Genomic DNA, 13114 nt, shown 5'->3' with positions numbered 1-13114 from the left:
GATAATAATATTTAAATTGTACATTAGTAATTGTGAAAGTCCAAATGTCCTACCTATTGTAAATAAAGCAAGTATTCCAATTACAAAATATTCCAATTTAAATATTAGATTTCAAAATATTTAAATTGTACATTAGTAATTGTGCAAGTCCAAATGTCCTACCTATTGTAAGTAATCCAATTACAAAATATTATATTACAAATGGGATCTAAACTTAACACACATTTGAAAAGCTTTAACATAGACACGGATGGTAATTTTTTTTTTTTTTTTGTTATTGTTTAGAGAACAACAAGAGTGGGTGATGAGAATCGATCACACGATCTCCTTAAAACGAAGGAAAGTTCTAACCACTTGAGTTATCCCTCACTCTCGGGGAAATCACTAATTGTGTGGAAAATGTCGAATTTGTAGTAGTTGCGTGAAAATGCCTATACTACACAAGCGCACGCATCACAAGTAGATTTGTCAATTTCTAACCTGACCCGAACCTAAACTCGAGTTAATGAGTGATGAACCGAACCCGACCCGACCCAAATAACCTGAATTGACAGGTCTAATGCTAATAGTGCTAGTGAAAGCATATATCGTAGGGGCGGAATGGGAGGGCATGAGAAAGTCCGGTCTCCATGGCTCAACTCCAATTCTCTTTAACTATACTTCCTCCGTTCTTTTTTACTTGACCCGGTTTGACTTTTACACTATTCACCATATCTCCTTTGACTGTCCTTTGTGAATAATATGTAAGGAAAAACATATTTATGCTGGATCTTTTTGAATTTGTCTCAATAAGTACTATCATAATATATAACTTTTATAATTTTTACATATGGAAAATTAAAGTTATTGATCATTAAAGTTTTGCATTGATAAGCGTGATAAAAGAAATAAGTTAAGTTAAAAAAAACAGATAAAGTATATTTTATTAAGTTGGGCCTCTAGAAGTTTATTACTCCCTCCGTATTTAATCATTTGCTCCACTTCTTCAATTATGGAGTCTTGGAGAAATAGTAGAAAATCATTAATCTATGATTGAATTGGAATTGGTTGAATAAAAAAGAAAATCCTGAAAAAAAACAAAATTGGGTACAAGTGGGGAAGAGAATCAGGAGAGTGAATATACAAAATATTAAAATAAGATATATTAGAATAACCTATTTAAGTGAAATCTTGTTACGTTTTGGTATACAATGGCGAAATCAGTATTTGAAGAGGGGGGGAGGGGGGTGAGACTTAGCTTATTTAGGTTTTATACTGCCTTGGTTTTTTATTATGTTTAATAAAAGAAATTTTTATGTTGAAATAATACCCTTTGTTACATATGATAAGAAACGAAACTAATATATAAAGAGAAGTATGTAAATAGGAGAAAATCCAAATTAACAGCCTTAAAATGACAATATTGTAATAAAATAGGCTTGGGATTCGTAAAGTATTAATAAAAATACCCGAACCCCACTCACGTGTACTGGTTTGTCAAAAATTGAGGGAAATTGAGAAAATATATAAAAATACTCGCCTACTATAATTTTAGCCGATTATTTAAGCGTGAAGAGTTTGGCAACTCAAGTGCGGAGTAAAAGGAAATTACAACATCGACACAGCTTCTTTGATCTTATTTTTAGAGAGGAGAGGGAAAGATATCTCACTAAAAATAGAGATGGCAGCAGTAGAATCATATCCAATGAAGGGAGGAGATGGCAGTTTCAGCTATACCAAGAACTCCACCTTTCAGGTATATTTAACTAGCTAATTAATTATATCGCTCTTAGCTTCTAGTATTCCGTTCCAATTCTTTCGATTAAATATTCCATTTGAGGAGTGAAACATTGACTATGATTATTTATCGATTAATATGAGAAAATACATATTTGTTGATTTGATTAAACTTAATCACCAACTAGCTTACTTGAATCATTCTTTTATATATATATATATATATATATATATATATATATATATATATATATATATATATATATATATATATATATATATATATATATTCTGGGTTTAAATTAACGAAGGCTCACAAAGTCTTGTATACTTCGTGTATTGAGATTCAATTTCTTTCTAGTCTTGTATGTATAGAGCACCATGTAAGTGAAAATAAAGCTTGCCAACTTCATACTCTCTATTTCTAAACAGTTGATGTACAGAGTAGCTTGATTAGACACGCTTGTCAACGCTAGAGGTTGATCATTAATATTTCCTCGGTTCTTTTTTAGTTATAACTTTTTTCACGTTTGTTAATTTATAATTTCAACTCTTTTAATCTCTAATATAAATAGACAAAAAATATAAAATTTAGTATTGTGTAAATATGAATTGAACGAGTCTAACAAGATACGACTTGACTATAAAGTTGGTCAAACGTAACAACATAAATAAATGCAATTTTCTTAATGTTACAATTAAAACCAAACAGGAGAAATGTATAATTTTTGTAAGCATAGATGTACTATCAAAATTAGTAGATGAATAATGCAAAAAATCAATTTGTGACAAATAATTTTAAATTGGAGAGAATAACAATTATTGTAAGTAATTTTTTTATTATTTTTTTTATTTTTATTATTTTTTTTTTTTTACGAGAACTAAATATGATTATATGGCGGGTCGAATTAGAATTAGTGCGGGTTGGTAAAGTGTTGTGCCAAAAGGGGGTCACATTATATTGGGAATTTGGGACAAAGGGGGTTGGGTCAATAGTGAATCAATATTGGACAAGCTAATAAACAAGCAATTAAAGAATGGAAGAAGGATAAAAAAAAAACATGTACTATGAGAATATGAAACTATGTACATAATATGTAAAAAAAAAATCTAACTTTTTAATGTTATCTAGTATATTATTTAAAGTGAGACAAATAAAAAAGTGTGGTTCTTACAATTTGGATTCTTTGAATAACATAATTCCAAAAATGAACAACTTACTTGAATAACACTAATCCAAAAAATGAACAACTGACTTGAAAAACATTAATCCAAAAGCTAGCCCTTATTCTTTTTGATCTTTAGACTCCCACGAATAAGGGACCCTTCGATACTTATTTCAGATGGAGCCATACGAGGACCAGAAAATGAACAACTTTAGATTACGGCTATTACAAATTTACAATATGCCTTAAAAAAAGTAGTTCATATGTATGACTAAAGATGACTTTGGGCTGGGCCATAGGCCTAAGACCTTCTCGGGCCCAGGCCCAACCGGACACTATAAATTTTTACCTATATTTCACGCCAGGGAACACTGCCTGCACCCCCATCCTTCCTGCGTGCCCTGCCTCCGCCCCTTTTCATTTATTAATTTCCTATAAATTTATATAACACGTTCATTTCTTTATTAGTAAATGTTTATTTATGTATCATTAGATGTTTATTTTTATAACAAGGAGTTTTTGTTCAAATTAATATATTTTCTGAATTGAATTTTAAGATTTGCTATAAATAATAATGAGAGCAAATTTATTTATAAGGATTGTTGCATTCAAATCATTTTTATTATAAGAAGTATTGCATCATTCAATGTTCATTTTTGTTTATTCGTGTTTCAACAGATGTTCATTTTTGTATTATCAAATGTTCATTTCAAGAGCTATGTGTAAGTTTTATAGTAAGATGTATGCAAATACATACGTCTTAGAATTCTATTTATTTAAATAAAACTTTGTTAAAAATAATTCCCAATATAAAATAAATTTAATTTAATTATTATAATAACACATTTCTATACAACTATACTATTGCATGTAATTGTTTCATAAACATGAAATAAAGTGAACCAAATGTACATATTTGTCTTGTAAAATGAACATTCTTTGTTACATTTGGTATAATAAAGTGTATATATATATCCTCCTTGTTACACCTTTAATCATATATTTGTGTGCTTTCCATGAAAAATATAATCTGAGCCAATATTTATGTTGCCTTCAACTTCCTTACTTGATTATCTTGTATAATAAGAGATCGATCAAGTTTTTCAAAAAAAATAAAAAAACATAATAATAATAACACATTTCAAACAAAAGTATATGAAATCTAAGGATTCAAAAATTGAACATTTGCGCATGAATAACAATTACAAATTCAGAAATGAACACACTATAAACATATAAAGATCTTTCAATATGAGAATGAACACGTATAAAATCTAAATAATGAACATGTATTAAATTCTAAATGAACATTTATTCATATGACAATGAACATACATCAAAATCCAAATAAAAATCTATTAATATGTAAATAACCATTAATAGTAATTCAATATGTCAAAATACGACTTAATATGTATTATTGATATTATATGTGGATAAAATACCATAAGATTATATTATATTTTAAAATAGAATCATCAAAGGTCTATGATGAATGAACCATATGTGATTTATTTTTGAACATTTTTGAACATGTGAATGAACATACATTAATATATGTGTGAATATACACATATCCAAATGAACATTTATGTATCAAATTCGAATAAACATCTATTAATATTAGAGTTAAAATATATGTAGTATAATATTCAAATGACGCTCATGAGCATATATTAATTTAACATGAAGTTAAACATGTATTATTATAGCTTATGTGGATATCTTCAATATCAGAATGCATGAACATGTATGTATTTAAATTCAAATGAACATTTGTTTAAATACTAGTAAACGTTCATTACTATGTGAATGATCATTCACAAAACTAAGGTAATCTTCTCTTAATTAGACTGAATCCTTGTAGATATAAGGTAAGAATGTAAATGATCATATACTAATATCATAATGAACATCTATCAAAATGAAAATGAACATTAACCGAAAAGTCATTTTCAATATAAACTAATTTAAATCTCAGTAACTCTACAAAAACTCAACTAATTCAGAAAATTAACATAATTATACTCTGTACTCAATTTTCAATGGCAAACAATTTCATAATTTCTTATTATTTTTACATATGTAACACAAAATTAATTCCTTGATAAAGTTAACTAAAAATTGGAAAATTGAAAATTAACACAAAATATAGTAGATTTTTAATCATTTTTGCATAAAAATAAGTGTTATCATAGCAAATTACGTAGAACATATAATTGCAAGTTAAAATTGAAAACCTAGGATTTATACACAAAATTGTACTAAAATGATCATTGAAATGTTGTTGCGATTGAAGAATTTCTTCGCGAATGTCAGACATTTGTAGCATTTTGAAGTAATTTGGAGTAATTTTAGAGTGATATTGTTCCGATTTTTGGTTTTGATGAGAGAGAAAGTCTAGAAAAGTTGATGAAGAAGAAGGTTGTAGAGAGAAAATGATTTGAAATGGTTTTTTTTTTTTTTGGTATGTATGTATATATATGTGGAGTAGGGGTGGTTAATTAAAGTTACCATGGTTAGTAGATAGTTATTGTGCGATTAGTTGGGGGGTTGTAGTTTGTCTTTTAGTGGGGGAGTAAGGGCTATATGGTAATTTAGTGGGGGGGGGTGACGGTAGTTTTGCCTAAAAGAGGGTGTAGGCATTAAGAATTAGGTCGTGCAGCTGAGCCTAAAATTGCAAAAACATGGCCCAAGCAGGCCCACGGGCCTATTTACATGTTGAGCCTGTTGGGTTAACCCGTGGGCTATCTTGTGCTTCTACGGGCCATGGCCGTGACGTGCTTATATTCCAAAATTCTATGCCCAGGCACAACCAATGTCCCAACATGAATAGTGTCAGGTTGGCCCTGCCCACAATAGGCTTGTGTCAGGTGGCCCATCTTTATTAATACAGTATGACCTCAATTGTTAAGAGGATGCGGTGGCGAGTATCAAGTTAACAATTTCAAAAAAATAGTTTGAATACCAGTCAATCAGTCATATTATCTTTATTGAATATGTACTTAAACGTAAAACGATTCAATTAAAACCGTAACAAAAGTGTTAATTTGGGTTTAAAGAGCAAAATATGAAGTATAATTTGTCTTCTAAATTGTTAAAAAAAAAAAAAAAAAGGATATCATCACCTAGAAAAAGGTGTTATGGTCTGATTATGATGTATGTTAATGTGGGCTCATCAGTTTAATTGAACTTTCACCGTTTATTTAGATTTTAGAGTAACGTATAAAGGAAAAAAAACAAACTCCATTAAGTGAGTTTTTTTATTTTTAATTTATTCTTATTATTATTATTATTATTATTATTATTATTATTATTATTATTACAACCTTAGAGGCGCACACAATGCATGCACGATTACCTTTTTAATTTGCTCTAACAATTGGACAACTTTTTTCTTATAAATTGTCTATGTGTATATTATAAACTTTCCTCTTTAATATTTATGACTGTAAAATAAAGAAATTTAGTAAAATACAGTGCTAATCGATCATACAAAAATTATTATCACGTTATATGGAGAACTATATTACACTATGACATTGAAATTGGTTAACCCTTCTCTATGTCCCAAATTGTCATTTTTCACACTGCCTAATCTTTATAGCAATATAGTCCGTAATAATTAAAGATGTACTTTAAGTCTTTAATTTGCACAAAAGTTTGACTAATATAGGTTGTGAAAGCATATAACATCAATTACATGATACAAAAGGTGGGAGCAACTCACAATTTATTTACAATAGTAAAATAATCCCAAAAGATTTTCTAGTGAAATTTGATAAAATGTAGACTAATGACTAAAACAACCATCCCAAATATAATTCAACCCAAATATAATTCAATAAAAAATAACTTTTATATATTACTCCTTGTTAAAATTCAATCAAAATCAAGAGTGTAGACTAATGACAACCATCCCAAATATAATTCAATAAAAATAAATTTTATATATTACTCCTTGTTAAAATTCAATCAAAACCAAAAAATTACATTATAAGGACCAAAATTAGAGAGAAAATTAAAAGAAAATGTCAATATGCGTGGAACTATATTGGGACACAAGAAGATGAATTATATGGAATCATATATATTACCCGCCTCCAATTCAAAAAAGAAAACCCACAATTTGACATTAACTATATACGGAGTACATAATGAAACAAAGCAATTTAGGAAGCTTGGGAGCAATCAAAGTTAGGAAAAAGGGTGGTACTTGGGAGCAATCACCAATATAAAGCAACGAAATCATAATTTTCAAGCAAAAACTTCTCTTGTACATTAAAACAAAAAATTATGTAAATACCTTGTAATCTTCTTATAGATTCTTTGGTAATCTTCTTGTCTTGTAAATAATGCATAATATAATTATAAACCAAATTCAATTCAATGAAAGATAACCACTTTCTATTTTTTTTTAAGTAGGATGAACGTATATATGGGAATCAGAGGTTGGTAAATGTATGTCTAATGTGGATAGTTTTTGATTTTTTTTTATCCTTTTGTTTTTTTTTAGATAAATTCACTAATTAAATTATCGTTGTATAATTTTTTTCCAACCAATTATCCTTGTTTAATTCAATAATTGTCAAAAAAAAAAAAAAACAGGGATGTACTCATGAACGTGTATTTGTTTTTTTTTAATTGATGTTATTAATTTAATTATCCTTGTACAATCCAATAATTGTCAAAACTTTATTTGTTTCAAAAAAAAAAAAAAAGTTTTTATAGTAAATTTGTATATCTAATGAAGGGTATTTTGGAAAGGAAAAATTTCCAACCAAAAAAGAGTTACATAGATTATTATTATTATTATTATTATTATTATTATTATTATATGTAGCCAGTTATTGGCTCAAGCAATGATACGGTTGTTGCATATAGTTTTAGATTTGAGATTTAAGATAATAAAACAAAGAAAATTGGGTGAATATGTAAATTTGGAGCGATGTCTATAAATAATGCCAAAACGAAACTATATTCTTATATGTGTTGGTTTCAAAACTAATTCTCCTAATACCATCCAAGAATTAGTTACTGATAGAAGTGTTAGATAATATTAAACCACTAACACTAGTAGTGATTATATTAATAAAACCGACAACATCTTAGTGATTCAATTTGATAATAAAACCTCAATTGGTGTTAACAACTTTATTAACAAAATCGCTACTAGTGTTATTAGTAGTTGTATATTAGGATGGAGCTAGAAGGTTAGATTCTTAGATTTTTAGGTTTTATAGAAAATTGATCTCGTATAGTATGTAAAATTGCTAATATTGTTATTAGTAGTATTAATAGATGAACCACTAATATCAATCGCGGTTTGTAAATTAAATATGCTAACAGTATTAGCGGTTAATTAACAATAACCATTACCCAACAAAATTAGTGGTTTTAAGTTTTTGAAAAATGAAATTTTAAAAAACAAAATAAAAAATCGATCCACATATATAGATAATTTTAGTGGAATTAGTTTAGAGAACAACATATGTAAGGAGTTTTGGTTTTAACATTATGTGCAATAATTGGTTATTTTTTGTGAGATATAAACATTAAATAGTTACACATAATGTATTATGATACGAAGGTATTACAAAAATTGGTTTGTTATTTGGGTAGTTTGTGTGATTCGTTTGGATTTAGCATTTTCCATAAATTTGCTTTGTATTTTGTGTAGTTTGTTTGATTCGGTTAAAACTTTTTTAATTTTTGTATGCCAAACTTTTGAACATACCTTATAAGAAAACTTCATATATCCCTAGCAAATGCTCGATTTTTAACTAATACTAAAATATATATCTATAAAAGATATTTTTTAAAAGTAAACTTATTTAGAAATCAAGTTTTACTTGTAGTTTAAAATACCCAAATATAGAGGGAAAGTTGGATGTTATTCTTTGCAGCGTACATAAAAAAGATGTGATGACAATGGTTTAATTTTGATTAGTGGTTAAATGTGTCAAATGTTTCTTTTAGTAGCCTCTACCACATAGAATCTCATATTGAATGTAAATTATCTTATAATCCATCATGGCCGGTTATGTTAATGATGTAAGAAACTGCATAATATTAAGAACTAATGATGAATCTTTTGAAACCAACACAGAAATCAGCTTCAAGTGCAGTACAAGGGTTAATTTGCTCCGCAATCACTGAGAAATTTGATGCCATGAACTTCCTCTTGCCCATTACTGCCACAACACCATCAGCAACCGCGACAATCCGGTTAGCTGACCTTGGCTGTTCAGTAGGTCCGAATACATTCACTGCAATGCAAAATGTGATGGACACAATCGAAACCAAAGCCAAATCCCTGTCTTTCAAAAACCCTCAATTTCAAGTCTTCTTCAATGATCATGCTGGAAACGATTTCAACACCCTCTTTACCTCCCTTCCTTTTGATCGTGCCTACTTCTCAGCTGGTGTGCCCGGTTCCTTCTATGGCCGTCTTTTTCCTGATTCGTCACTCCACTTTATCCACTCATCATATTCTCTACAATGGTTGTCTAAGGAGCCTAAGGAGCTACTTAACAAGGAATCTGAGGCATGGAATGGTGGGAGAATCCACTACACTAGTGCTCCACGAGGTGTTGAGGATGCTTATGCTAGGCAGTTTTCTGAAGACATGGAGCTGTTTTTGGGAGAAAGAGCGAGAGAGCTCGTAGTTGGTGGGATGATGGTGCTCATTATGCCATGTATTCCTGATGAAACAGTGGCTCATTCTCAGGTTCCTGCTGGGATAATGTTCGACCTCTTGGGTGCTTCCCTAGTGGATATGGCTGAAGCTGTAAGTGCCTTTTGTTCTTTTTGTAAGTGCAATTTTAGTTCTAATGAACCAACTAGGTAACGCCAGTTATGCTTTATTTAACACTTTGTTCGGATTGAAAGAAATGGAAGGAAAAGAAGAGAAGAGAAAGGGAGGGGGACAAATTCTCTTATTTGGGTAAAGGATTGTTGGAAGGAAGGGGAAGGAGAGGGAGGAATCCATTTTCCCTCTCTCTTTAATAAGCATAATCACTCCAAAATTGGAGAGATATGGAGGGAAAATGGTCCTCACCTCCCCCTCCCTTTCTTCTCCCTTCCCTTCCTCCTTTTCCCCTCCCCTCCCCTTCCTTTCCTTCTTTCTTTGTTATCCAAACAAAGCGTAATTGATTAGGTTGTTTGATGGCTAAACCAACTAGATGGCCAAATAAGATAAAAGTATGATAATCCATTAATCACCATCTTATTTGCTTGTAGGTCAAATGAAGTGTTGCACTGTGTTCTTGATTTAATTTTGCTTTTAATTTACATTCAAAAGTAAAAGTTCACAATGTGTTTGTGATTGTAATAACGAAACTAGTACAAAATATTTTCTAAGTATTTTTTTTTTTTTGTTATTTCTCTTCCCTAATGATTTTAGGGAGTCATAAGCCAAGAGCAAGTAGACTCCTTCAACTTGCCAATCTACGGCGTTTCACCAATGGAGATGCAATCCTTAGTGAAAAAGAACGGGCGATTTAGCATTGAGAGAATGGAGCTAACTGATCCAACTTCAGCAAGAAAGAATAATGAGGGTGGTTCTAAGACTACAGGTGATGATAACACAATAGCAAATCACTTGAGAGCTGGAATGGAAGGAATTTTTTCTAAACATTTTGGCGTTGAGAAAATTGATGAACTGTTTGATAGATTTTCTAAGAAAACCATTGAGTTTTCTGACAAGTTCAAGTCAAGCATTAAGCAAGGAACTCAGTTGTTCATTGTCCTTGTCAAAAAGAATTAAGCTCCTTTTATAATTTCCTTCTAATTTTTCAAAAATTGTAGTTTAAATATTTTTTATTTGTTTTTGGCCGCAAAGTTCAAGTAATTTTTTTTTTTTTTCAAAAGTATGTTTCTTACTTGTAATAATGGGCCATAATATTGGGCCAATAAACTAAAGGAAATAGGAATTGATTTAGCTAGTTGTGGTAATTGATGGTTGGGCCTTTTGGGCTTTGTTCATTATTAACGGGTTATCACGCTTATGAAAGAGAGTCCTTCCTAATCTGTTGTTGTCATAATATTAACCCATATGTTGAATGATTTTTGGGAAAAAAAACAAACAAAGATTTTGCTTGTACCAAAATTAAAGAAATACCTGTACTAAAATTAATCTTGTTTAAAAACAATCTCATACGATGCACATTTTTATTTTCCTTTAAAAAGGAATTTCTTAATTTTCATTTTCTGTATTCAAAATATCATCTTTTTTCTTATAATTTTTATTTATTGATAAATATAAATATAAATATTGGTTATTAAAATTATATGTTTAAAAATGACAACCATGGAAATAAAAACATTACAAATCAAAGAATCATATATAATTTAGTGCTTTACCTTCAATTTGCCAAACAATAGGTGGCCACATGTGCACACCAGCTCCCGGATGCGAGCAATTGCGCACTAATGTGGCCTCGGCATCTTGCGCGCATCTAGCAGCGCTCTCGCATGAGCTGGGTAACACCCTCGCGTGCGCATGCAGGGCGGCTCGTGCGCTCGCACGACCATGTATGCCCAACGTTTTTCTGGATTTTTGCTCCTTTATTTTCCTTAATATAATTACCTGTTGGACTCAACTTATAAAACAAACTTACCTTTTTTTTCATCCTCCTTCATATCTTAGGATTAGTTGATAGCTTTTCTCTTTAGATTTGAGATAGATTAGGAGTATTTTTAGAAAGAGAAAGTGAGGAAAATCAATGGAGAATTGAGAGATGGAAGAATCAAGTGTGACAATTGCTTTGGAGATCTTCTCAACAAATCAATGAGCGTTTCTTACTCTATCTCACCTTTATTGCTTTCTTGAATAACTTGCTTGATTAAATTAGTGTAATTAATCTTCAATCTTGATTATTTCTTGATTCCTTTAATTGTTTTGTTAATTGCTTTATTTAATTATGCTTAGTGTGTAGAGCTAGATTTGATAGGTGTTAAGTGAAGCATTGTGTTTATTGATTGAGTGGAATGCGATGAACATTGATGATTAATTGTGTGATTAAATTAATTGAGTTGACGGAGACATGTTGTTAGCATTGTGATAAGTCGTGTTTTGTGTATATTATTTGGTTGGTTTTTAGTTAGTTTTGTTAGTTTAGTTGAGTATTTGAGTCCGTTTGGCGTATTTTGCTTTAGTTTGGATAATCCGATGCTTTTATGGGTAGTTTTGTTGTTTTTGATGATTTTCAGGAATAATGGAGCTAATTTGGATGAATTATAGATCCATGAAGTAAGTCAAAGCCCATGGAGTTTGGAGATTGAAGAAAAGTAAAAAAAATAGGATTTTAGAGGTAGGCACGGTCGTGCCTCCCTATTAGGCACGTCCGTGCCTCTGTGCCAGAAGCTGCGCCAAAGGAAGACCCTAGGCACGTCCGTGCCTAGGTAAAGAAGCAGGCACGTCCGTGCCCAGCATCAGGCTCGTCCGTGCTTGGAAGACAGAAACTGCAGCAATTTTGCTACGTGTAGAGGCACGTCCGTGCCTCCTGGGATTCTTGTGCGCCAAGGCTTAGCCGTTTTTCTTATCTTTTTAGGCTCATATAAATACTTTTTAGCCTTGTTTTTCTAATTATTTTTTTTTTCATTAAACCTTATATTATTTTTATTCTCTCATTAAGAACTAGTTGTCCATCTACTTTTCTAAGTTTTGTAATTCAAGATTCAAGGTTTCTACCTTCAATTTTATTCAAGATTTGGTATTTATTTCTCATCCTTTATTATTTAATTATGTTTTCATTATTTATTGTTGTTTTCGTTTCTTTAATCATGTGTGAGTAGATTCTTTAATTTAAGATCTAGTGTAGCCCTATTATTATTGATGCATGAATTAAATCTTTAAATTCTTTAATAACTTTAACAATTGAATTGCTAAATTGATTGTGATTATGCCAATGCTAGGTTAGACGTAACTATAGTATTGCGAATATTATTGTTTTTATCACAGCGAGAGTTGGGTATAAACGGATTTGAGTAAATCAATTTAGGGTTTGATTCTCAACACGAGAGTAGTTGGGTTTGATAATTGGGAAGTGAGAGTAATGTGTTTAATGTCTTTAATATGCATGATACCATGAGAATAGGATTGATTGTATGTTAGGGAAGCCATTGATACTCGAGAGAGATCCTTGGTAATTATTAGGGTTTACTTTTCCCCGTTCACTTGAAATCGTATGTTAAGGGTAGAATTACAATTGCATCAATAATAGTTGTGG

General features: G+C 30.5%; 1 protein-coding gene across 1 annotated transcript; it reads left to right on the top strand.

Annotated features, from left to right (window-relative positions):
* The first annotated feature begins 1073 nt into the window (after positions 1-1073).
* LOC110739774 (probable S-adenosylmethionine-dependent methyltransferase At5g38100) lies at positions 1074-10900 on the top strand. Its single transcript, XM_021920247.1, has 3 exons — positions 1074-1735; positions 8992-9672; positions 10288-10900. The coding sequence occupies exons 1-3, from the start codon at positions 1661-1663 to the stop codon at positions 10648-10650; spliced, it is 1119 nt and encodes a 372-aa protein (XP_021775939.1). The 5' UTR covers positions 1074-1660; the 3' UTR covers positions 10651-10900.
* Positions 10901-13114: the final 2214 nt, after the last annotated feature.

Source organism: Chenopodium quinoa, unplaced genomic scaffold (genome assembly GCF_001683475.1).
Source record: "Chenopodium quinoa cultivar QQ74 unplaced genomic scaffold, ASM168347v1, whole genome shotgun sequence".
NCBI classification, from domain to species: Eukaryota; Viridiplantae; Streptophyta; class Magnoliopsida; order Caryophyllales; family Amaranthaceae; genus Chenopodium; species Chenopodium quinoa.
The sequence above is the reverse complement of the archived record's forward strand: the minus strand, read 5'-3'. Positions and strand labels throughout refer to the sequence as shown.

Excerpts from the sequence above, each read along its gene's own strand:
- LOC110739774 (XM_021920247.1), top strand. The coding sequence starts at position 1,661 with ATGGCAGCAGTAGAATCATATCCAATGAAGGGAGGAGATGGCAGTTTC. Across the intron at positions 1,736-8,991 it reads CCAAGAACTCCACCTTTCAG|AAATCAGCTTCAAGTGCAGT; the intron begins GTATATTTAACT and ends AAACCAACACAG. Across the intron at positions 9,673-10,287 it reads TAGTGGATATGGCTGAAGCT|GGAGTCATAAGCCAAGAGCA; the intron begins GTAAGTGCCTTT and ends TAATGATTTTAG.